The sequence below is a fragment of the Haliotis rubra genome, unplaced genomic scaffold (genome assembly GCF_003918875.1).
Source record: "Haliotis rubra isolate DU_JTF1 unplaced genomic scaffold, ASM391887v1 Scf131, whole genome shotgun sequence".
In the NCBI taxonomy this organism is placed as follows: Eukaryota; Metazoa; Mollusca; class Gastropoda; order Lepetellida; family Haliotidae; genus Haliotis; species Haliotis rubra.
The window spans coordinates 1,492,034-1,514,870 of record NW_025765237.1 but is presented as its reverse complement, the minus strand read 5'-3'; the positions used below and the strand labels follow the sequence as shown (position 1 = coordinate 1,514,870).

Here is a 22,837-nt window from a genome sequence, read left to right as displayed (position 1 = left end):
CGCTCATATGACGACGTGCATGTGTGTATGTGTATGTGCGGCTGCTTGTACTAGCCCAGACTGAAGCTGGTTTTATAGTGCTAGCCCACTGAGATACCATGCCGCAGTGAAGCATGAATACCCCACTCAGACACATTATACTGACTCCGAGCCGACCAGTCCTTGTTGTACTCATTAATGCCTAGCACCAGGCAGGGGCCAACAAGTACCACATTTTAACGTCTTTTGGTATGACGCGGTCGGGGATCGAACCCGCGACCTTCCGCTCTCCGGGCAGACGCTCTAACCACTACAACACGGAGGGAGGTCATCTATATCTAAACCAAAACAGCAACTGTCGCCCACTCACTGGGACACAGCCAGCTTGACACCCAAAGTTTGATATGGCAGATTAATGCAATGCATGTAATACATGGCTAATATGCCATACATTATATATTTTTCTGGAAAAGTGATTTTGGTCCCTGTTTAAGATCAGACTGGGTAATATTCAGGTGGTTTGTGAAAAATGGAGTCGCCCAGTCCAAATAATCCAGTGATTGACATCATGAGCATAAATCTTTGGACTTGGGACCATGTCAGCAAGTCAGACCACCTGGTGTCTTTTTAGACCTGAAGATCGGGTTATAATTGGTCTTCAGCAACCCATGCTTGTCGTGAAGAGGCAACTAACAGGATTGATGTTCAGGCTCCTTGACTTGGTTGATTACTGTTCATCATATCCCAATTGCATTGATTGATTCTCATGAAAATAATCCTGGACCTAACAATACAGTGATCAACAGCATGAGAATCGATCTACGCAATTGGGATAAGATGAAATGTATAAAGCAGAGCCTGACCCACGATCCAGTTAGTCGCCTCCCACGACAAGCATCTTTACTGAAGGCCAATTCTAACACCGATCTTCACGTGTACCACCAATAAGGTGTACTGACACAAGTATGAGCTGAACTGACATAACATATCATCATTTCTACAGGCAAAGTGACTGTAGGCAAGTTGCATGGTAGTAGTTAAATACAGGTGTGTCTATGTGGAGAGTGAAACTGTTTTTTACCTGCTGGGTGTGAACACTTCTTAAACAATGAGGCAACACCCTCACCCTGTTCATAAATGGTTCTCACCTAAACATGAAAAGAGACACACATGTTTCACATCCAGGCTGTATTAATGATTCCAAACAAGGCATATGACTACTTCATATTTATTTTGAAATAATCAAGAATAATGTGATAGAAAATAATCCAAAAACAAACCAACAAGAATAAAGTACATTAACAAGCACATGGCCATATCAGGAATTACAAACTGTTCCTGCAAGATAACATAGTTATCAGAAAATCAATAAGAGTGAGATTGGTTTGACAATTAACATTCCAAGTGGTGCAGAATGCCACAGTTCACCGGCTGGTCAAACCCTTGAGGGTGTGGAGCTCACAAAACAATGAATGTGAATCTGGGATATTACCCAGGTTCAATGGATTTTGGATAAACAAAGAAACCCACCCCTGTTGGGCCTTAGACATGGCATCATGACAACAAGCAAATAAAATTTCAGGTGTGTTGGCATTGGATAATTTAAAATATTTAACACACAGTTTTGGCAAATACAGCTGTCATAGTACAACTTTGACTGGGCATATCTGGGATGTCAGAGTGATGTGCGAGGAAAGCCTGAACTGTTGAAGGTAGGTAGCATTTACCATTTTGGAAAACCTATCATCCTGGAACCTCTAAGGGAAGCAACTCTGTGCAACATCTTTAGACTTTGATACTGATACCCTCATTGCATGCTATCAACATCTAAAACATTACATTTCATACAACTTATTTTTTATGGTAAAAAATTTGGTATTTAAATAAACACATCTGGTATATATATCCCTGATACATCCTCTCTGATCCCAGAGTTCCCATCTACAGTAAATGCCACTAAACACTACTTGACTTATATCTGCCTACAATATCCCAATACATGACAAAATAATGTGTGCACAAAACTAGCAACTAATCAGTGAATAATAACTGAATAATAAAATTTGCCATAAAATTTAAAACAAATCAATATCCAAAATATAAAAATATAGCACTAATTTTAGCTTTCACACAGCATTGTATCATAACTCCAAATGTACTTGGAGAAATGAAACCTGCAGATATACCTGACAACCTTTAACACAGTACTGAGTCAGTGAGTTTAGTTTTACGCTGCACTCAGCAATATTCTAGCTATATGGTGGTGGTCTGTAAATAATCAAGTCCGGACCAGACAATCCAGGGAGCAACAGCATCAGCTGTGTTAAACTTGAATGTCATAATATGAAATAATCCCACATAAGCATAATCCCATAAATCCTCTGTAATATTAATTTACTTGGGGTTTTACACACCAAAAATTGATAACAGGGCATCCTGAAATGTTTTTGCTACTTTTTCAAATATCGCAATAGTACGTCTGGTAGCCTTGAGAGAACAAATATAATACTGTTTTCCCTCAAGGTGAAAAGAATCCTGCCCGAACCTCCTCGCAACCCCCCCCCAAATCGTCCTATACATGTAAATGATACATATCCATACACTCTTGAGTGATAGATCAGATGTTAGTGAGTGAGTTGTGCCTTCAACAGTAAGTTATACATTAGCAAAACAACTTAATGTGGCAGGAATGCCCCAAAAAGGTCCACCTACCTTGACATTTAAACCAGTCAAATTTGTACCTGACATTTTGGCACCATCGCCAACTTATGCCCCAGTCCTTCAGTATTCTTGTTACACATTGTCTCAAACTATACATCATACAACCAGTCTTGTTGTACATCATACAACCACATACACTATATAGTACAACCCTCATGTACTGGCACAGTCACAGATGCATCCATGGTATAAAAAAATAGAGGCAATCTACCCAACATAAAATAAAAATAAACAAAGTAAAAACATTCAATAGTTCTTCTCTCAGGTTGATTTGGTTCTCATATCGCACCTCTGATTTCCACCATCACCACAGTGTTTCACAGCTAAATACTACATTCTGTTCTTTTTTTTGCCTCGGTAGTATTTTTGTCTATATATGGCTGTGAGTGAGTGAGTAAGTAGAGGTTAATGCTACTTTTACCAGGATAATAAATTCTGAGATCTGAGGGAGTCTAACTGATGGCACCCAAGGTTAATAAACGAGGATCCATTGAAAAAAAACGGATCAACAAAGTTATAGCTCTAGCAGATCCTGAAGCTTTCAGATATATGTGGAATCTTTAAATGATTATCTAAAGAATTTCTAACGTGCAATATAGATTTCTGGCGTGCAAACACTCTGTAGTTTTTGTGCTCAATTTCAGTTTTGTGTGTGTGTGTGTGGGGGGGTTGCTGTAGTTTCCGTCCGATAAATCCCTACTCTTGGTAAGACTGAAGCAAGAAACCGATAGGGAATACCACAAATGGGCTTTACATGTTTACTGAGCAGGGCATCGAACCCGGACTTTTGACATGACAAGCCAACACTTTGACCTCTAGGCTACCCCATCCTTCTGTGAGATTATTGCCTATTCTGCAGCTTGGAGGCTGCTGCCGCATCCAGAAACCACACGACATCCCCATTGGTGGGCTTGACCCGGGCTGCTGGTAGCAGGTCGCCGGCGGCTGGCTCCAGGACTTTCTGTAATATGAGCAGAGTGAGTGAGTGAGTGAGTGAGTGAGTGAGTGAGTGAGTGGAGGAGTGAGTGAGGAGGAGTGAGTGAGTGAGTGAGTGAGTGAGTGGAGTGAGTGAGGAGGAGGAGGAGGAGTGGAGGAGGAGTGAGTGAGTGAGGAGGAGGAGTGAGTGAGTGAGTGAGTGAGGTGGGTGGTGGTGAGTGAGTGAGGTGAGGTGAGGAGGAGTGAGTGGAGGAGTGAGTGAGTGAGTGAGTGAGTGAGTGAGGAGGAGGAGTGAGTGAGTGAGTGAGGAGGAGTGAGTGGAGTGGAGTGGAGGAGGAGTGAGTGAGTGAGTGAGTGAGTTTATACCTATAAGCAATATGCATTTAACGCTGCTTAGGTTTAATGACAACTGTTCATTCTTATATGTCACCCTCTATATCATTAGGGCTTACATTTTAACAATAAAAATGACAGTGAAAAGCAAAGTTCTCAAAATTACTTTCCATGGAACAGGATGTCTTCATGTCCACTTCCCTAACTCATCTTTTCTTCTCCTTATAAAGTTTGACTCGTCAGTAAAATGTTAATAATACTCAAGCACATGTGCCTGGCGCTATAGTGAGTGAGTGAGTTTGGTCTTATGCGTCTTTTAACTTTTAACAATATTCCAGCAATATCACAGCAGGTAACAACAGAAAGGGGCTTCACACATTGTAATCATGTGGGGAACCGAACCCGATCTTCAGCGTGACGAGCAAACGGTTTAACCCCTAGTCTACTCCACTGCCCATTTGGTACAAAATCAGCTGGACTACTTGAGTGAAAGTTCATTTAAATCTGTCTTTACAACACAAACCTCTTTGCAAAGTATTATTAATATGTGAGGTGAGGTGAAATTGGGTTTAACGTCGTGCTTGCGAATATTTCGCTCATATGACGACGTGCATGCGTGTTTATTTGTAAGTGCGGCGCTTGTACTAGCCCAGACTGAAGCTGGTCTTATAGTGCTAGCCCACTGAGATACCATGCCGCAGTGAAGCATAAGTACCCCACTCAGACACATTATTCTGACTCCGAGCCGACCAGTTCTTGTTGTACCCATTAATGCCGAGCGCCAGGCAGGGACCAACAAGTACCATATTTTAACATCTTTTGGTAAGACGCGGTCGGGGATCGAACCCGCGACCTTCCCCTCTCCGGGCGGACGCTCTAACCACTACACCACGGAGGCAGTCTAGAATTAATACATAATTTAGGTAATAGTGCTGTTAAGCTACCAGGATCATATTCAACCATGCAGTTATGAATGTAACATTTTTTGCACTTTAACACAAGGAAGTTTACAAATCCTGACTGTTAATAGAACTGCTGCATTTGTTTAAATGCTTCACACTTGTGGAAGCTACTGTTCCAGGTGAGCTGTGACTTGTCATATAGCTCACCTGTACCATGTCTGCCTTGCCTTCACCACATGATGCAAACACTGCACAGGCAGCGTTGTTGAGAACAGGATATGTCATGGTCACTCTTGCAGGAGGAGGCTTGGGCGAGTCAGTGATGGGTGCAATTATCAGGCTGGTCTCCTGGAGGAAGAACGTGATAATGTGTCACCTACAGTAACAAATGCCATACTCTGCTTTTACCACAGTTCAAGTGATTTAGTTACATACTCCACATTGTCCATATTCAATATTGTCCACATAGTTATAAATTGTTAATATCATCCATATCATCGATATTGTTCACATAGTCCATAGTCCATAGAGTACATATTGTCCACATGGTTATAAATTGTTAATATCATCCATATCATCGATATTGTTCATATAGTCCATAGTCCATAGAGTACATATTGTCCACATGGTTATAAATTGTTAATATCATCCATATCATCGATATTGTTCATATAGTCCATAGAGTCAATAGTCCATAGAGTACATATTGTCCACATGGTTATAAATTGTTATTATCATCCATATCATCGATATTGTTCACATAGTCCATAGTCCATAGAGTACATATTGTCCACATAGTTATAAATTGTTAATATCGTCCATATCATCGATATTGTTCATATAGTCCATAGAGTACATATTGTCCACATGGTTATAAATTATTAATATCATCCATATCATTGATATTGTTCATATAGTCCATAGAGTCAATAGTCCATAGAGTACATATTGCCCACATAGTTATAAATTGTTAATATCGTCCATATCATCGATATTGTTCATATAGTCCATAGAGTCCATAGTCCATAGAGTACATATTGTCTACATACATATAGTTATAAATTGTTAATATCGTCCATATCATCGACATTGTTCATATAGTCCATACAGTCCATAGTCCATAGAGTACATATTGTCCACATAGTTATAAATTGTTAATATCGTCCATATCGACATTGTTCATATAGTCCACAGAGTCCATAGTCCATAGAGTACATATTGTCCACATAGTAATAAATTGTTCATATCATCCATATTATCGACATTGTTCATATAGTCCATAGTGTCCATAGTCCATAGAGTACAAATTGTCCACATAGTAATAAATTGTTAATATCGTCCATATCGACATTGTTCATATAGTCCATAGAGTCCATAGTCCATAGAGTACATATTGTCCACATAGTAATAAATTGTTCATATCATCCATATTATCGACATTGTTCATATAGTCCATAGAGTCCATAGTCCATAGAGTACAAATTGTCCACATAGTAATAAATTGTTAATATCATCCATATCATCGACATTGTTCATATAGTCCATAGAGTCCACAGTCCATAGTCCATAGAGTACATATTGTATACATAGCTATAAATTTGTAATATCATCCATATAGTCAATATTGTCCATGTAGTCGACTCCGTCTATAGAGTACATATTGTCCACATAAAGAATATAGGTCCATAGGTCACACTCAAGATTGTCTTCATAGTCCTAATAGTCCACATGGTACATATTCCAAGAATAGCAATATACCAACAAAGTAAAATAGCCTGAAAAGTCATAATATATAGAAACATCTTCAAAATGTTTAAAATTCCAACAACCTTTTGATAGAAAGAGGCCCAATCAGACATTGATTTTTCCCCCTGTATTGTCTACAGACAATATTGTCCATAATGTACAGTAGTATATTCGGTCATCATCCATTTGTACATAGACTCACTATTGTGTACATTGCCATTTAGTCTGTACACTGTATATCGCCATGTAGAAGACAGGTTTTTTGTATCTAGTGAGTGAATGAGTGAGTGAGTTTAGTTTGAAGCCACTCTCAGCAATATTCCAGCTATATGGCGGTGGTCTGTAAATAATCGAGTCTGGACCAGAAAATCCAGTGATCAACAACATGAGAATCGATCTGCGCAATTGGGAACCGATGACATGTGTCAGCCAAGTCACCCGATCCCGTTAGTCGCCTCTTACGACAAGCATGGATTACTGAAGGCCAATATTCTAACCCAGACCTTCACAGGTCTTTGTATCTAGAATTAGAAGGGAATGAAAGGGGGATTGCCTTATATGCAGGGTAGGCATTCCATAAATGAATTTATACACAGCGATATACATTGATATATTGTCTATACAGTACAGGTAGCCACCCACAATCTACAGAATCAGTGTGCGAAATAGTTTCCAAATTTTGCTAGCCAGTCGGGCTAGCTATACCTGAAATTTACTAGCCCACAAATTAATTCACTAGCCCGAAATGTGAAATATACATGTAGATGAGAAAAAGATATTGACGGCATGACACGGGTTTCATCATTAAGCTGCTAATATGATGAACATTTTTATCAGGCCATAATCTTGCATGATTTCAAAGTGTACTATAACTTAACAAGTCGGAGAGAGTAATATATTTACAAAATGACCCATGGAAATTCACTAGCCAGTCGGGCCCGTGACTGTCGAGATTTACTGACCCGACTGGAATTTTACTAGCCACGGGCTAGCGGGCCAGTGGCTATTTCGCACACTGCAGAATTTGATAACATACAAGTGTATACTCCAGTGAGTGAGAGATTTGACAAGTATTCACGGCGTGAGAGCATAACAGAGGAAGAAACACAGAACTGATGCAGATATTGGGGTATCTGGTCCGGTGCTCTCTGACACTTACATCCAGGAGTTTGTGACTAGGGAACAGGGAGCACGTGTGTCCATCAGGTCCCATTCCAAGAAGAAGCAAATCAAAGCGTGGGAAACCATCGCCAGGCAACACGGTCTGGATCTTTCTTACATAGTCAGCAGCAGCCTCTTCCACTGAAACAAACAGGTGATGAATACACTCACATGAAACACATTGTGTTGTAATCCAGGAATCAGTCTTCAGCAACACATGTCTGCCATATAAGGCGACCAAAGCGATCGGGTGGTCAGGCTTGCTGACTTGGTTAACCCATGTCAACGTATCCCAATTGCGTAGATCAATGTTCATGCTGTTGATCACTGGATTGTCTTGTCCAGACTCGACTAGTTACAGACCACCGCCATATAGCTGGAATATTGCTGAGGTGAGGTGAGGTGAGGTGAGGTGAGGTGAGGTGAGGTGAGGTGAGGTGAGGTGAGGTGAGGTGAGGTGGTGGTGAGGTGAGGTGAGGTGAGGTGAGGTGAAATTTGGTTAAACGTCGTGCTTGAGAATATTTCGCTCATATGACGACGTGCATGCATGAGTATGTGTGGCTGCTTGTACTAGCCCAGACTGAAGCTGGTTTTATAGTGCTAGCCCACTCAGATACCATGCCGCAGTGAAGCATGAATACCCCACTCAGACACATTATACTGACTCCAAGCCGACCAGTCCTTGTTGTATCCATTAATGCCGAGCGCAAGGCAGGGACCAACAAGTACCATGTTTTAACATCTTTTGGTATGACGCAGCTGGGGATCGAACCCGCGACCTTCCACTCTCTGGGCGGATGCTCTAACCACTACACCACGGAGGCGGTGAATGACACGGTACTAAGTGAAGAGTGAAGGGTTAGTCAGGAGTGAGTATGAGGTGGTAGATAGGAATTAGACGGGAGTGAGAAAAGTCAACATATGTCAACCCATTTGCAACAGCATATATATTACTCACAATGTTGGGAAACACTGAACATTCTTGTTTAATTGATGTGTTTGTGACATGATTTACGTTCAGGTAACTTAAGAACTACTCACCTGGAATATCAGGATTGATTGGAAAGATGTTGTCCTCCTTGAGGGGAACCTTTGGCAGCAGATTTTCTTTGTAAACTTTGTATGTACAATCAGGATCATTATAATCCACGTAGCGTTCATCACAGAAGAACATCCGCCATTTAGACCAGTCAGTTTTGAGGCTTGGTAAATTGTTGCATAAATATTTGGCTAGGCTCCCACCTTAAACAGATGAACAGAGAGGTGTGAGTCATACGTTTCCAGCAGATCACCCATTTCCAGATACTACTTTTACAACACATCAAAATGTTTATTAAGATCTTGACACTTTATGCATATGTTTACCAGAGACTGTTGGCAGTAAGTTGATTCTAAGTGTGTTTACCAGAGACTGTTGGCAGTAAGTTGATTCTAAGTATGTTTACCAGAGACTGTTGGCAGTAAGTTGATTCTAAGTGTGTTTACCAGAGACTGTTGGCAGTAAGTTGATTCTAAGTGTGTTTACCAGAGACTGTCGGCAGTAAGTTGATTCTAAGTGTGTTTACCAGAGACTGTCGGCAGTAAGTTGATTCTAAGTGTGTTTACCAGAGACTGTCGGGCAGTAAGTTGATTCTAACTTCTAAGTGTGTTTACCAGAGACTGTCGGCAGTAAGTTGATTCTAAGTGTGTTTACCAGAGACTGTCGGCAGTAAGTTGATTCTAAGTGTGTTTACCAGAGACTGTTGGCAGTAAGTTGATTCTAAGTGTGTTTACCAGAGACTGTTGGCAGTAAGTTGATTCTAAGTGTGTTTACCAGAGACTGTTGGCAGTAAGTTGATTCTAAGTGTGTTTACCAGAGACTGTTGGCAGTAAGTTGATTCTAAGTGTGTTTACCAGAGACTGTTGGCAGTAAGTTGATTCTAAGTGTGTTTACCAGAGACTGTTGGCAGTAAGTTGATTCTAAGTGTGTTTACCAGAGACTGTTGGCAGTAAGTTGATTCTAAGTGTGTTTACCAGAGACTGTTGGCAGTAAGTTGATTCTAAGTGTGTTTACCAGAGACTGTTGGCAGTAAGTTGATTCTAAGTGTGTTTACCAGAGACTGTTGGCAGTAAGTTGATTCTAAGTATGTTTACCAGAGACTGTTGGCAGTAAGTTGATTCTAAGTGTGTTTACCAGAGACTGTTAGCAGTAAGTTGATTCTAAGTATGTTTACCAGAGACTGTTGGCAGTAAGTTGATTCTAAGTGTGTTTACCAGAGACTGTTGGCAGTAAGTTGATTCTAAGTGTGTTTACCAGAGACTGTTGGCAGTAAGTTGATTCTAAGTGTGTTTACCAGAGACTGTTGGCAGTAAGTTGATTCTAAGTTTGTTTACCAGAGACTGTTGGCAGTAAGTTGATTCTAAGTGTGTTTACCAGAGACTGTTGGCAGTAAGTTGATTCTAAGTGTGTTTACCAGAGACTGTTGGCAGTAAGTTGATTCTAAGTATGTTTACCAGAGACTGTTGGCAGTAAGTTGATTCTAAGTGTGTTTACCAGAGACTGTTGGCAGTAAGTTGATTCTAAGTATGTTTACCAGAGACTGTTGGCAGTAAGTTGATTCTAAGTGTGTTTACCAGAGACTGTTGGCAGTAAGTTGATTCTATGTATGTTTACCAGAGACTGTTGGCAGTAAGTTGATTCTAAGTATGTTTACCAGAGACTGTTGGCAGTAAGTTGATTCTAAGTATGTTTACCAGAGACTGTTGGCAGTAAGTTGATTCTAAGTATGTTTACCAGAGACTGTTGGCAGTAAGTTGATTCTAAGTATGTTTACCAGAGACTGTTGGCAGTAAGTTGATTCTAAGTGTGTTTACCAGAGACTGTTGGCAGTAAGTTGATTCTAAGTATGTTTACCAGAGACTGTTGGCAGTAAGTTGATTCTAAGTATGTTTACCAGAGACTGTTGGCAGTAAGTTGATTCTAAGTATGTTTACCAGAGACTGTTGGCAGTAAGTTGATTCTAAGTATGTTTACCAGAGACTGACTGGCAGTAAGTTGATTCTAAGTGTGTTTACCAGAGACTGTTGGCAGTAAGTTGATTCTAAGTGTGTTTACCAGAGACTGTTGGCAGTAAGTTGATTCTAAGTGTGTTTACCAGAGACTGTTGGCAGTAAGTTGATTCTAAGTGTGTTTACCAGAGACTGTTGGCAGTAAGTTGATTCTAAGTATGTTTACCAGAGACTGTTGGCAGTAAGTTGATTCTAAGTGTGTTTACCAGAGACTGTTGGCAGTAAGTTGATTCTAAGTAGGTTTACCAGAGACTGTTGGCAGTAAGTTGATTCTAAGTGTGTTTACCAGAGACTGTTGGCAGTAAGTTGATTCTAAGTATGTTTACCAGAGACTGTTGGCAGTAAGTTGATTCTAAGTGTGTTTACCAGAGACTGTTGGCAGTAAGTTGATTCTAAGTGTGTTTACCAGAGACTGTTGGCAGTAAGTTGATTCTAAGTGTGTTTACCAGAGACTGTTGGCAGTAAGTTGATTCTAAGTATGTTTACCAGAGACTGTTGGCAGTAAGTTGATTCTAAGTATGTTTACCAGAGACTGTTGGCAGTAAGTTGATTCTAAGTGTGGCGTAAGTTTACCAGAGACTGTTGGCAGTAAGTTGATTCTAAGTGTGTTTACCAGAGACTGTTGGCAGTAAGTTGATTCTAAGTGTGTTTACCAGAGACTGTTGGCAGTAAGTTGATTCTAAGTATGTTTACCAGAGACTGTTGGCAGTAAGTTGATTCTAAGTAGGTTTACCAGAGACTGTTGGCAGTAAGTTGATTCTAAGTGTGTTTACCAGAGACTGTTGGCAGTAAGTTGATTCTAAGTATGTTTACCAGAGACTGTTGGCAGTAAGTTGATTCTATGTATGTTTACCAGAGACTGTTGGCAGTAAGTTGATTCTAAGTGTGTTTACCAGAGACTGTTGGCAGTAAGTTGATTCTAAGTGTGTTTACCAGAGACTGTTGGCAGTAAGTTGATTCTAAGTATGTTTACCAGAGACTGTTGGCAGTAAGTTGATTCTATGTATGTTTACCAGAGACTGTTGGCAGTAAGTTGATTCTAAGTATGTTTACCAGAGACTGTTGGCAGTAAGTTGATTCTAAGTATGTTTACCAGAGACTGTTGGCAGTAAGTTGATTCTAAGTATGTTTACCAGAGACTGTTGGCAGTAAGTTGATTCTATGTATGTTTACCAGAGACTGTTGGCAGTAAGTTGATTCTATGTATGTTTACCAGAGACTGTTGGCAGTAAGTTGATTCTAAGTGTGTTTACCAGAGACTGTTGGCAGTAAGTTGATTCTGAGTATGTTTACCAGAGACTGTTGGCAGTAAGTTGATTCTAAGTGTGTTTACCAGAGACGGTTGGCAGTAAGTTGATTCTAAGTGTGTTTACCAGAGACTGTTGGCAGTAAGTTGATTCTAAGTGTGTTTACCAGAGACTGTTGGCAGTAAGTTGATTCTAAGTGTGTTTACCAGAGACTGTTGGCAGTAAGTTGATTCTAAGTATGTTTACCAGAGACTGTTGGCAGTAAGTTGATTCTAAGTGTGTTTACCAGAGACTGTTGGCAGTAAGTTGATTCTAAGTGTGTTTACCAGAGACTGTTGGCAGTAAGTTGATTCTAAGTAGGTTTACCAGAGACTGTTGGCAGTAAGTTGATTCTAGTGTGTGTTTATTCTAAGTGTGACCAGAGACTGTTGGCAGTAAGTTGATTCTAAGTATGTTTACCAGAGACTGTTGGCAGTAAGTTGATTCTAAGTATGTTTACCAGAGACTGTTGGCAGTAAGTTGATTCTAAGTGTGTTTACTACAGACTGTTGGCAGTAAGTTGATTCTAAGTGTGTTTACCAGAGACTGATGGCAGTAAGTTGATTCTAAGTATGTTTACCAGAGACTGTTGGCAGTAAGTTGATTCTAAGTGTGTTTACCAGAGACTGTTGGCAGTAAGTTGATTCTAAGTGTGTTTACCAGAGACTGTTGGCAGTAAGTTGATTCTAAGTGTGTTTACCAGAGACTGTTGGCAGTAAGTTGATTCTAAGTGTGTTTACCAGAGACTGTTGGCAGTAAGTTGATTTGTGTGTTTTACCAGAGACTGTTGGCAGTAAGTTGATTCTAAGTATGTTTACCAGACTGACTAAGTTGATTCTAAGTATGTTTACCAGAGACTGTTGGCAGTAAGTTGATTCTAAGTATGTTTACCAGAGACTGTTGGCAGTAAGTTGATTCTATGTATGTTTACCAGAGACTGTTGGCAGTAAGTTGATTCTAAGTGTGTTTACCAGAGACTGTTGGCAGTAAGTTGATTCTAAGTATGTTTACCAGAGACTGATGGCAGTAAGTTGATTCTAAGTATGTTTACCAGAGACTGTTGGCAGTAAGTTGATTCTAAGTGTGTTTTACCAGAGACTGTTGGCAGTAAGTTGATTCTAAGTATGTTTACCAGAGACTGTTGGCAGTAAGTTGATTCTAAGTGTGTTTACCAGAGACTGTTGGCAGTAAGTTGATTCTAAGTATGTTTACCAGAGACTGTTGGCAGTAAGTTGATTCTAAGTGTGTTTACCAGAGACTGTTGGCAGTAAGTTGATTCTAAGTATGTTTACCAGAGACTGTTGGCAGTAAGTTGATTCTAAGTGTGTTTACCAGAGACTGTTGGCAGTAAGTTGATTCTAAGTGTGTTTACCAGAGACTGTTGGCAGTAAGTTGATTCTAAGTGTGTTTACCAGAGACTGTTGGCAATAAGTTGATTCTAAGTGTGTTTACCAGAGACTGTTGGCAGTAAGTTGATTCTAAGTATGTTTACCAGAGACTGTTGGCAGTAAGTTGATTCTAAGTGTGTTTACCAGAGACTGTTGGCAGTAAGTTGATTCTAAGTATGTTTACCAGAGACTGTTGGCAGTAAGTTGATTCTAAGTGTGTTTACTGCTGGCAGAGTTGACTGTGTTTACCAGAGACTGTTGGCAGTAAGTTGATTCTAAGTGTGTTTACCAGAGACTGTTGGCAGTAAGTTGATTCTAAGTATGTTTACCAGAGACTGTTGGCAGTAAGTTGATTCTAAGTGTGTTTACCAGAGACTGTTGGCAGTAAGTTGATTCTAAGAATGTTTACCAGAGACTGTTGGCAGTAAGTTGATTCTAAGTATGTTTACCAGAGACTGTTGGCAGTAAGTTGATTCTAAGTAGGTTTACCAGAGACTGTTGGCAGTAAGTTGATTCTAAGTGTGTTTACCAGAGACTGTTGGCAGTAAGTTGATTCTAAGTAGGTTTACCAGTTTGGCACCAGAGACTGTTGGCAGTGTGATTTACCAGTAAGTTTGATTCTAAGTATGTTTACCAGAGACGGATGGCAGTAAGTTGATTCTATGTATGTTTACCAGAGACTGTTGGCAGTAAGTTGATTCTATGTATGTTTACAAGAGACTGTTGGCAGTAAGTTGATTCTAAGTGTGTTTACCAGAGACTGTTGGCAGTAAGTTGATTCTAAGTATGTTTACCAGAGACTGTTGGCAGTAAGTTGATTCTAAGTATGTTTACCAGAGACTGTTGGCAGTAAGTTGATTCTAAGTGTGTGTTTACCAGAGACTGTTGGCAGTAAGTTGATTCTAAGTGTGTTTACCAGAGACTGTTGGCAGTAAGTTGATTCTAAGTATGTTTACCAGAGACTGTTGGCAGTAAGTTGATTCTAAGTGTGTTTACCAGAGACTGTTGGCAGTAAGTTGATTCTAGAGTATGTTTACCAGAGACTGTTGGAGACTGTTGTAAAGTTGATTCTAAGTGTGTTTACCAGAGACTGTTGGCAGTAAGTTGATTCTAAGTGTTGTTTACCACCAGAGACTGTTGGCAGTAAGTTGATTCTAAGTGTGTTTACCAGAGACTGTTGGCAGTAAGTTGATTCTAAGTGTGTTTACCAGAGACTGTTGGCAGTAAGTTGATTCTAAGTATGTTTACCAGAGACTGTTGGCAGTAAGTTGATTCTAAGTGTGTTTACCAGAGACTGTTGGCAGTAAGTTGATTCTAAGTATGTTTACCAGAGACTGTTGGCAGTAAGTTGATTCTAAGTGTGTTTTTACCAGAGACTGTTGGCAGTAAGTTGATTCTAAGTGTGTTTACCAGAGACTGTTGGCAGTAAGTTGATTCTAAGTGTGTTTACCAGAGACTGTTGGCAGTAAGTTGATTCTAAGTGTGTTTACCAGAGACTGTTGGCAGTAAAGTTGATTCTAAGTTGATTCTAAGTTACCAGAGACTGTTGGCAGTAAGTTGATTCTAAGTAGGTTTACCAGAGACTGTTGGCACCAGACTGTTGGCAGTAAGTTGATTCTAAGTGTGTTTACCAGAGACTGTTGGCAGTAAGTTGATTCTAAGTGTGTTTACCAGAGACTGTTGGCAGTAAGTTGATTCTAAGTGTGGAGAGTTTGATTCTAAGTAGACCAGAGACTGTTGGCAGTAAGTTGATTCTAAGTGTGTTTACCAGAGACTGTTGGCAGTAAGTTGATTCTAAGTATGTTTACCAGAGACTGTTGTTGTTGATTCTAAGTTGATTCTAAGTAAGTTGATTCTAAGTACCAGAGACTGTTGGCAGTAAGTTGATTCTAAGTATGTTTACCAGAGACTGTTGGCAGTAAGTTGATTCTAAGTATGTTTACCAGAGACTGTTGGCAGTAAGTTGATTCTAAGTGTGTTTACCAGAGACTGTTGGCAGTAAGTTGATTCTGAGTATGTTTACCAGAGACTGTTGGCAGTAAGTTGATTCTAAGTGTGTTTACCAGAGACTGTTGGCAGTAAGTTGATTCTAAGTATGTTTACCAGAGACTGTTGGCAGTAAGTTGATTCTAAGTGTGTTTACCAGAGACGGATGGCAGTAAGTTGATTCTAAGTAGGTTTACCAGAGACTGTTGGCAGTAAGTTGATTCTAAGTATGTTTACCAGAGACTGTTGGCAGTAAGTTGATTCTAAGTATGTTTACCAGAGACTGTTGGCAGTAAGTTGATTCTAAGTATGTTTACCAGAGACTGTTGGCAGTAAGTTGATTCTATGTATGTTTACCAGAGACTGTTGGCAGTAAGTTGATTCTAAGTATGTTTACCAGAGACTGTTGGCAGTAAGTTGATTCTAAGTAGGTTTACCAGAGACTGTTGGCAGTAAGTTGATTCTAAGAGACCGCTGTAGTGTTTACCAGAGACTGTTGGCAGTAAGTTGATTCTAAGTGTGTTTACCAGAGACTGTTGGCAGTAAGTTGATTCTAAGTGTGTTTACCAGAGACTGTTGGCAGTAAGTTGATTCTAAGTGTGTTTACCAGAGACTGTTGGCAGTAAGTTGATTCTAAGTGTGTTTACCAGAGACTGTTGGCAGTAAGTTGATTCTATGTATGTTTACAAGAGACTGTTGGCAGTAAGTTGATTCTAAGTGTGTTTACCAGAGACTGTTGGCAGTAAGTTGATTCTAAGTGTGTTTACCAGAGACTGTTGGCAGTAAGTTGATTCTAAGTGTGTTTACCAGAGACTGTTGGCAGTAAGTTGATTCTAAGTATGTTTACCAGAGACTGTTGGCAGTAAGTTGATTCTAAGTAGGTTTACCAGAGACTGTTGGCAGTAAGTTGATTCTAAGTATGTTGTGTTTACCAGAGAGACTGTTGGCAGTAAGTTGATTCTAAGTGTGTTTACCAGAGACTGTTGGCAGTAAGTTGATTCTAAGTGTGTTTACCAGAGGCCGTTGGCAATAAGACTATTGCTAAAGTTGATTCTACCAGAGACTGTTGGCAGTAAGTTGATTCTAAGTATGTTTACCAGAGACTGTTGGCAGTAAGTTGATTCTAAGTAGGTTTACTAGAGACTGTTGGCAGTAAGTTGATTCTAAGTATGTTTACCAGAGACTGTTGGCAGTAAGTTGATTCTATGTATGTTTACCAGAGACTGTTGGCAGTAAGTTGATTCTAAGTATGTTTACCAGAGACTGTTGGCAGTAAGTTGATTCTAAGTGTGTTTACCAGAGACTGTTGGCAGTAAGTTGATTCTGAGTATGTTTACCAGAGACTGTTGGCAGTAAGTTGATTCTATGTATGTTTACAAGAGACTGTTGGCAGTAAGTTGATTCTAAGTATGTTTACCAGAGACTGTTGGCAGTAAGTTGATTCTATGTATGTTTACAAGAGACTGTTGGCAGTAAGTTGATTCTAAGTGTGTTTACCAGAGACTGTTGGCAGTAAGTTGATTCTAAGTATGTTTACCAGAGACTGTTGGCAGTAAGTTGATTCTAAGTGTGTTTACCAAGAGACTGTTGGCAGTAAGTTGATTCTAAGTAGGTTTACCAGAGACTGTTGGCAGTAAGTTGATTCTAAGTAGGTTTACCAGAGACTGTTGGCAGTAAGTTGATTCTAAGTGTGTTTACCAGAGACTGTTGGCAGTAAGTTGATTCTAAGTGTGTTTACCAGAGACTGATGGCAGTAAGTTGATTCTAAGTGTGTTTACCAGAGACTGTTGGCAGTAAGTTGATTCTAAGTGTGTTTACCAGAGACTGTTGGCAATAAGTTGATTCTAAGTGTGTTTACAAGAGACTGTTGGCAGTAAGTTGATTCTATGTATGTTTACAAGAGACTGTTGGCAGTAAGTTGATTCTAAGTGTGTTTACCAGAGACTGTTGGCAGTAAGTTGATTCTAAGTGTGTTTACCAGAGACGGATGGCAGTAAGTTGATTCTAAGTAGGTTTACCAGAGACTGTTGGCAATAAGTTGATTCTAAGTGTGTTTACTAGAGACTGTTGGCAGTAAGTTGATTCTAAGTATGTTTACCAGAGACTGTTGGCAGTAAGTTGATTCTAAGTAGGTTTACCAGAGACTGTTGGCAGTAAGTTGATTCTATGTATGTTTACAAGAGACTGTTGGCAGTAAGTTGATTCTAAGTGTGTTTACCAGAGACTGTTGGCAGTAAGTTGATTCTAAGTATGTTTACCAGAGACTGTTGGCAATAAGTTGATTCTAAGTGTGTTTACCAGGAACTGTTGGCAGTAAGTTGATTCTAAGTGTGTTTACCAGAGACTGATGGCAGTAAGTTGATTCTAAGTATGTTTACCAGAGACTGTTGGCAGTAAGTTGATTCTAAGTGTGTTTACAAGAGACTGTTGGCAGTAAGTTGATTCTAAGTGTGTTTACAAGAGACTGTTGGCAGTAAGTTGATTCTATGTATGTTTACAAGAGACTGTTGGCAGTAAGTTGATTCTAAGTGTGTTTACCAGAGACTGTTGGCAGTAAGTTGATTCTAAGTGTGTTTACCAGAGACTGATGGCAGTAAGTTGATTCTAAGTATGTTTACCAGAGACTGTTGGCAATAAGTTGATTCTAAGTGTGTTTACTAGAGACTGTTGGCAGTAAGTTGATTCTAAGTATGTTTACCAGAGACTGTTGGCAGTAAGTTGATTCTAAGTTTTACCATTGTTGGCAGCAAGTTGATTCTAAGTGTGTTTACCAGAGACTGTTGGCAGTAAGTTGATTCTAAGTGTGTTTACCAGAGACTGTTGGCAGTAAGTTGATTCTAAGTGTGTTTACCAGAGACTGTTGGCAGTAAGTTGATTCTAAGTGTGTTTACCAGAGACTGTTGGCAGTAAGTTGATTCTAAGTGTGTTTACCACAGACTGTTGGCAGTAAGTTGATTCTAAGTGTGTTTACCAGAGACTGTTGGCAGTAAGTTGATTCTATGTGTGTTTACTAGAGACTGTTGGCAGTAAGTTGATTCTAAGAATGTTTACCAGAGACTGTTGGCAGTAAGTTGATTCTAAGTAGGTTTACCAGAGACTGTTGGCAGTAAGTTGATTCTAAGTAGGTTTACTACAGACTGTTGGCAGTAAGTTGATTCTAAGTGTGTTTACCAGAGACTGTTGGCAGTAAGTTGATTCTAAGTAGGTTTACTACAGACTGTTGGCAGTAAGTTGATTCTAAGTGTGTTTACCAAAGACTGTTGGCAGTAAGTTGATTCTAAGTGTGTTTACCAGAGACTGTTGGAATGAGCAAATGAATGATTTTGTAGATCTTTTTTGACGATATATATCACAGAATGTACAAAATTTATTATTCAAATACAAAAATGAAACATGTTATCATCGAAAAGGAACAGCAAATAATTATAAAAAAATAATGTATGTGGCCCCACACTGAGGTGTATGATAACTTTTTAGAATGTCATTTACAGAGTTATCTCCCCTTAAGGGAAAATGTTTAACAGTGTAGTATGTAGAGTAATGACACATTGTTTTTCTTCGTAGATTTACAATTTTTTGTCATTTTACCACCTGAAGTTCATTGTAATGAAAGTAAAGTATAATACAATGTAATTTTCTGAGAAAATTGATATTTTATACGTATCCTGACTCATGCTTATTATGCTTGTCTCCTCCTTCTATGCGAATGATAGTGGAACACTTTAAATCCCTTGTAGTTCCCTTTAAAGCGGACGTATAAGTACACTCACCCACGAGTTGCCTCCCTTGCATAGTTTCCCGCCAAAACAGTCACATGACTAACCATGCTTGTCACTCTCTCCGTAATATGCCCGACACGTGGATTTACCGTGAAATCCGCAGTGCCATTAGTGGGGAGGTTGGGAGGGCTTGACATCATGAGTCAGGATAAGTACATAATATCAATTTTATTCAGAAAATTACATATTTTTCTTTATCCTGACTCATGCTTGTTATGCTTCCAGAATCCGACGGATTGGTGGTGGGTCAGGTCAGATTTATTGGCTGTCCTAGATGCGTCCTGCATCTACCCCCATGGGAACTATCATATGGCACTTCTTGATAATCCTGTCCTTCCAACTTCCATCTGCCAATTCAGGGGTACCACATCTTGTCAGACTTCTTTAAGAGAAGTGAATCTACGATTCATGTGGATTTAAGATATATTAGTGTATCCTTGCTAGATATCTATAATAACTCATGTAAGAAATATCTTCTTATCGTAAGAGTTACGACCCTTCTCACGTACAAGTACAAGGTCTAAATCACTCATGTTGGTCTGTTTTAGACGTAAACATGGACTCTCAAACAAGAATCTCCAGAGCGAAGGTTATCAGCAAGTCACGTGATAAGAGGGTGAGATTTTCAATTCAACGCCTCTGTGGAACCGTTAGTTGTTGTGCAACAACAAGTGGCCCAAACTGGTGAATGCCGGAGACGTCTTCGGTGGCAATGTCTCTCAGGTAGTGGTTGGCAAACATCGTATCTGATTTCCAAAAGCAGCCTTCCATTACTGATGCTATCGAGCAATTCCCATGCAGTGTGAGAGAAGACGCCAAAGCTCTAACTTCGTGTGGGTTAGATGCACTCAGAGGTGGCAATCCTGCTGCTTTGTAGGCCCTTAGTATAACGGCTCTCATCCATACTGATATTGTTGTTCGGGAGACTTCTGTGGATGTCTCTGTAGACAACGGTATAAACAGGCGCTTGAACTTTTGTCTCCTTGTTCTTGTCCGGTTAAGGTAAATTTTCAATGCTCTAACCGGACATAGAGATAAATCCTGTACATCCTCCTGTCCGAGGATTGTTGATAAGGCTGGTACATGGAACTGTCTATCTGGTTGACCAGGTAGCTGATTCTTTGCCACAAAATCCCATCTAAGTCCTAAATGTGCTGCCGCACGATGTCCTGTGTCGAACCGGGTTCGTCCAAAATCCAGTGCCTGTATTTCTGATACTCAGGCTGTCAAGGCTAAGGCGAGTAGAAACAATGTTTTCTGCGTAAGTAGTTCGAGTGACGTTTGCTCAAACGGCTCATAGGTATCATTGGTGAGATGTTGTAGTACTACATTGAGATCCCACGCAGGTGCCTTAAATTTCATTTGCTGATCCTCCAGCTGAAAGGAATGTAATAAGGCCAGTAGTTCTGGTACTTTTGTCAATTTGCTGCCTGTCTTCATGGTCAAAACTGAGCTAATAGCCGCCAAGTACGTGGATATGGTCAAACCTTTCAATCTCTTAGTCTGTAGATGACATAAGTAATCCGCCACTTGAGGATGAGATGCTTTCGTTGCTGTGAAACCTTTGGTGCCGAGCGTATTGTTGAAACCTCTGCAATTTATCATCATACAGGTTGCGAGTAGATCTGTGAAGAGCTAGAGTGACCGCTTTCGCTGCTCTTGCAGAATAACCTCTCTTCCTCAAGCAAGTTTTGATACTGTCCATGCGTGAAGTTGGAACACTGCCGGATTCCTGTGTACTTGCTTGGTGTGCGGATGAACCAGTAGGTTCGGCCATTCTGGTAGTTTCAGGTTTGGCTTTCCTAGTTCTTGAATGAGATCTGGAAACCACGCTCTCGCTGGCCAAAAGGACGCGACCAAAATCAGTTGGAGGACTGTAGTCTGCCTGATTTTCTCGAGTACTTGCGGGATTAAAACCGGTGGTGGAAAAGCGTAAGGATGACGCTGCCCTCTTCCTCGTAACAGGAGTCTGCCCCTGTGACGAACCCGGCAAATCACTAGAAACATTAGTTTCATTCGCAGATGACAACACACGGTTACTGACGTTATCTCTCGTTCTATCCACCATGCCTCGTGATAACCTCCACACCTTGTCCTTAGAACGTCTAAACAGGCCAACAAATAGTTATTAAATTGGAACGAAGATAAATTTATACAATATTGACAGCGAAAGCTGGAATAGCATTGATTAGTACAAGAAGGACAAAGGGGGTGGGGATCAGCCACAGACAGTCGGTGCCTGCAAAAAGAACACGATTTCATCAAATGTAAACAACAAATACAAGTGATGAAAAACAACAATATTTACGTAAATTTGGACATAATTCCTATATACACTGAATAATAAAACAGACCAAAAACCGTATACAGCTAAATTTGGGCTAAGGGGTCGAAATATAAAAGGATATAGTCATAGTGCCGTATAGGGACTCCCAAGTATCCACAACCATCCGCCAGGGCGATGGAGGAGAGAGTGACAAACATGGTTAGTCATGTGACTGTTTTGACGGAAAACTATGCAAGGGAAGCAACTCGTGGGTGAGTGTACTTATACGTCCACTTTAAAGGGACCTACAAGGGGTTTTAAGTGTTCCACTTTCATTCACATAGAAGGAGGAGACAAGCATAATAAGCATGAGTCAGGATAAGGAAAAATATACAGTATTTAAGGCTTTTTACGAATGTAAAAATGTGCAATGAATTCAAATATATCAATAAAATACATGTGTCACTCAAGGGTAGTGTTTTATCTAATAAAAAGATGGTAAGGGTAATATTTTGTGAAATTACACAATCTTTCTTCTTTACATTCCAACAGTTTGGGTGAAATACTGAGTATTTGTAGTTAGGAAATGGCATTTGAAAGGATGCAGCAGTTTACCTGAAAAAAATGCTGAGTCACAGCCAGAAGCCGACATTACGCATAATCATCATCATCACAACATTCACAAAAAAAATCATTTCACATTTCAAACCTCAGCTTCCAGCACCTACAAAGAAAAGTGGCACTTAGATCTAAATCTACAAATCTTGGAAGGAAATATCCTTACAATCTTCTGACTAGCAAAAAAACTCAGATTATATACCAAAACACTCAAACATTTTAAGAAGGCAGTAACTATCAGTGTCTCACACTCTAACCTTCAAGGAGCTAACAGACCAGGTTATTACTCCCGAAGATGATAATATGGTATATCAAATACATACACATCATCACTTTAAACTTTTGCTTCCATTCATATTTTTCCCTTGGGACCACCGGATATTGAGGCATAATTACCTACTAGTATCATGAGAGAATCAGCATGTCAGGATGTATTAAAATAGTTTCTACCTGAAACTCCCACTGTAAATACATTCTTCCGTTTGATTGCGTCATTGGCTTTATCTATCACAAACTTGCACAAATTTTCAGACACGGAAGAATCATTCTCGAACACTAACACTGTGGGGGCAGCCATTTTCAGTACTCTCTAAACGCTTCAAGCCCCGACATGGCTATCTGATCGCAAGGAAAGATATGAATATGTAATTTGTAGCTTTAGAAACATAGAAATGGCCTATACCAAGTA

The 22,837-nt window shown here is 39.9% G+C and overlaps 1 protein-coding gene across 1 annotated transcript; it reads right to left on the bottom strand.

Annotated features, from left to right (window-relative positions):
• Positions 1-1,191: 1,191 nt before the first annotated feature.
• LOC124267431 (6-phosphogluconolactonase-like) lies at positions 1,192-22,748 on the bottom strand. The gene is made up of 5 exons (XM_046702349.1): positions 22,600-22,748; positions 8,820-9,020; positions 7,777-7,919; positions 5,079-5,219; positions 1,192-3,661 (listed from the first exon to the last, which is right to left on the bottom strand). Exons 1-5 carry the CDS (start codon positions 22,724-22,726, stop codon positions 3,542-3,544), a joined length of 732 nt encoding a protein of 243 aa, XP_046558305.1. The 5' UTR covers positions 22,727-22,748; the 3' UTR covers positions 1,192-3,541.
• Positions 22,749-22,837: the final 89 nt, after the last annotated feature.

Coding starts and splice junctions, on each gene's coding strand:
- LOC124267431 (XM_046702349.1), bottom strand. CDS start 22,726: ATGGCTGCCCCCACAGTGTTAGTGTTCGAGAATGATTCTTCCGTGTCT. Junction 7,920..8,819: donor AATCAATCCTGATATTCCAG/GTGAGTAGTTCT, acceptor TGTTTGTTTCAG/TGGAAGAGGCTGCTGCTGAC. Junction 5,220..7,776: donor CTAGTCACAAACTCCTGGAT/GTAAGTGTCAGA, acceptor TTCTTCCTCCAG/GAGACCAGCCTGATAATTGC.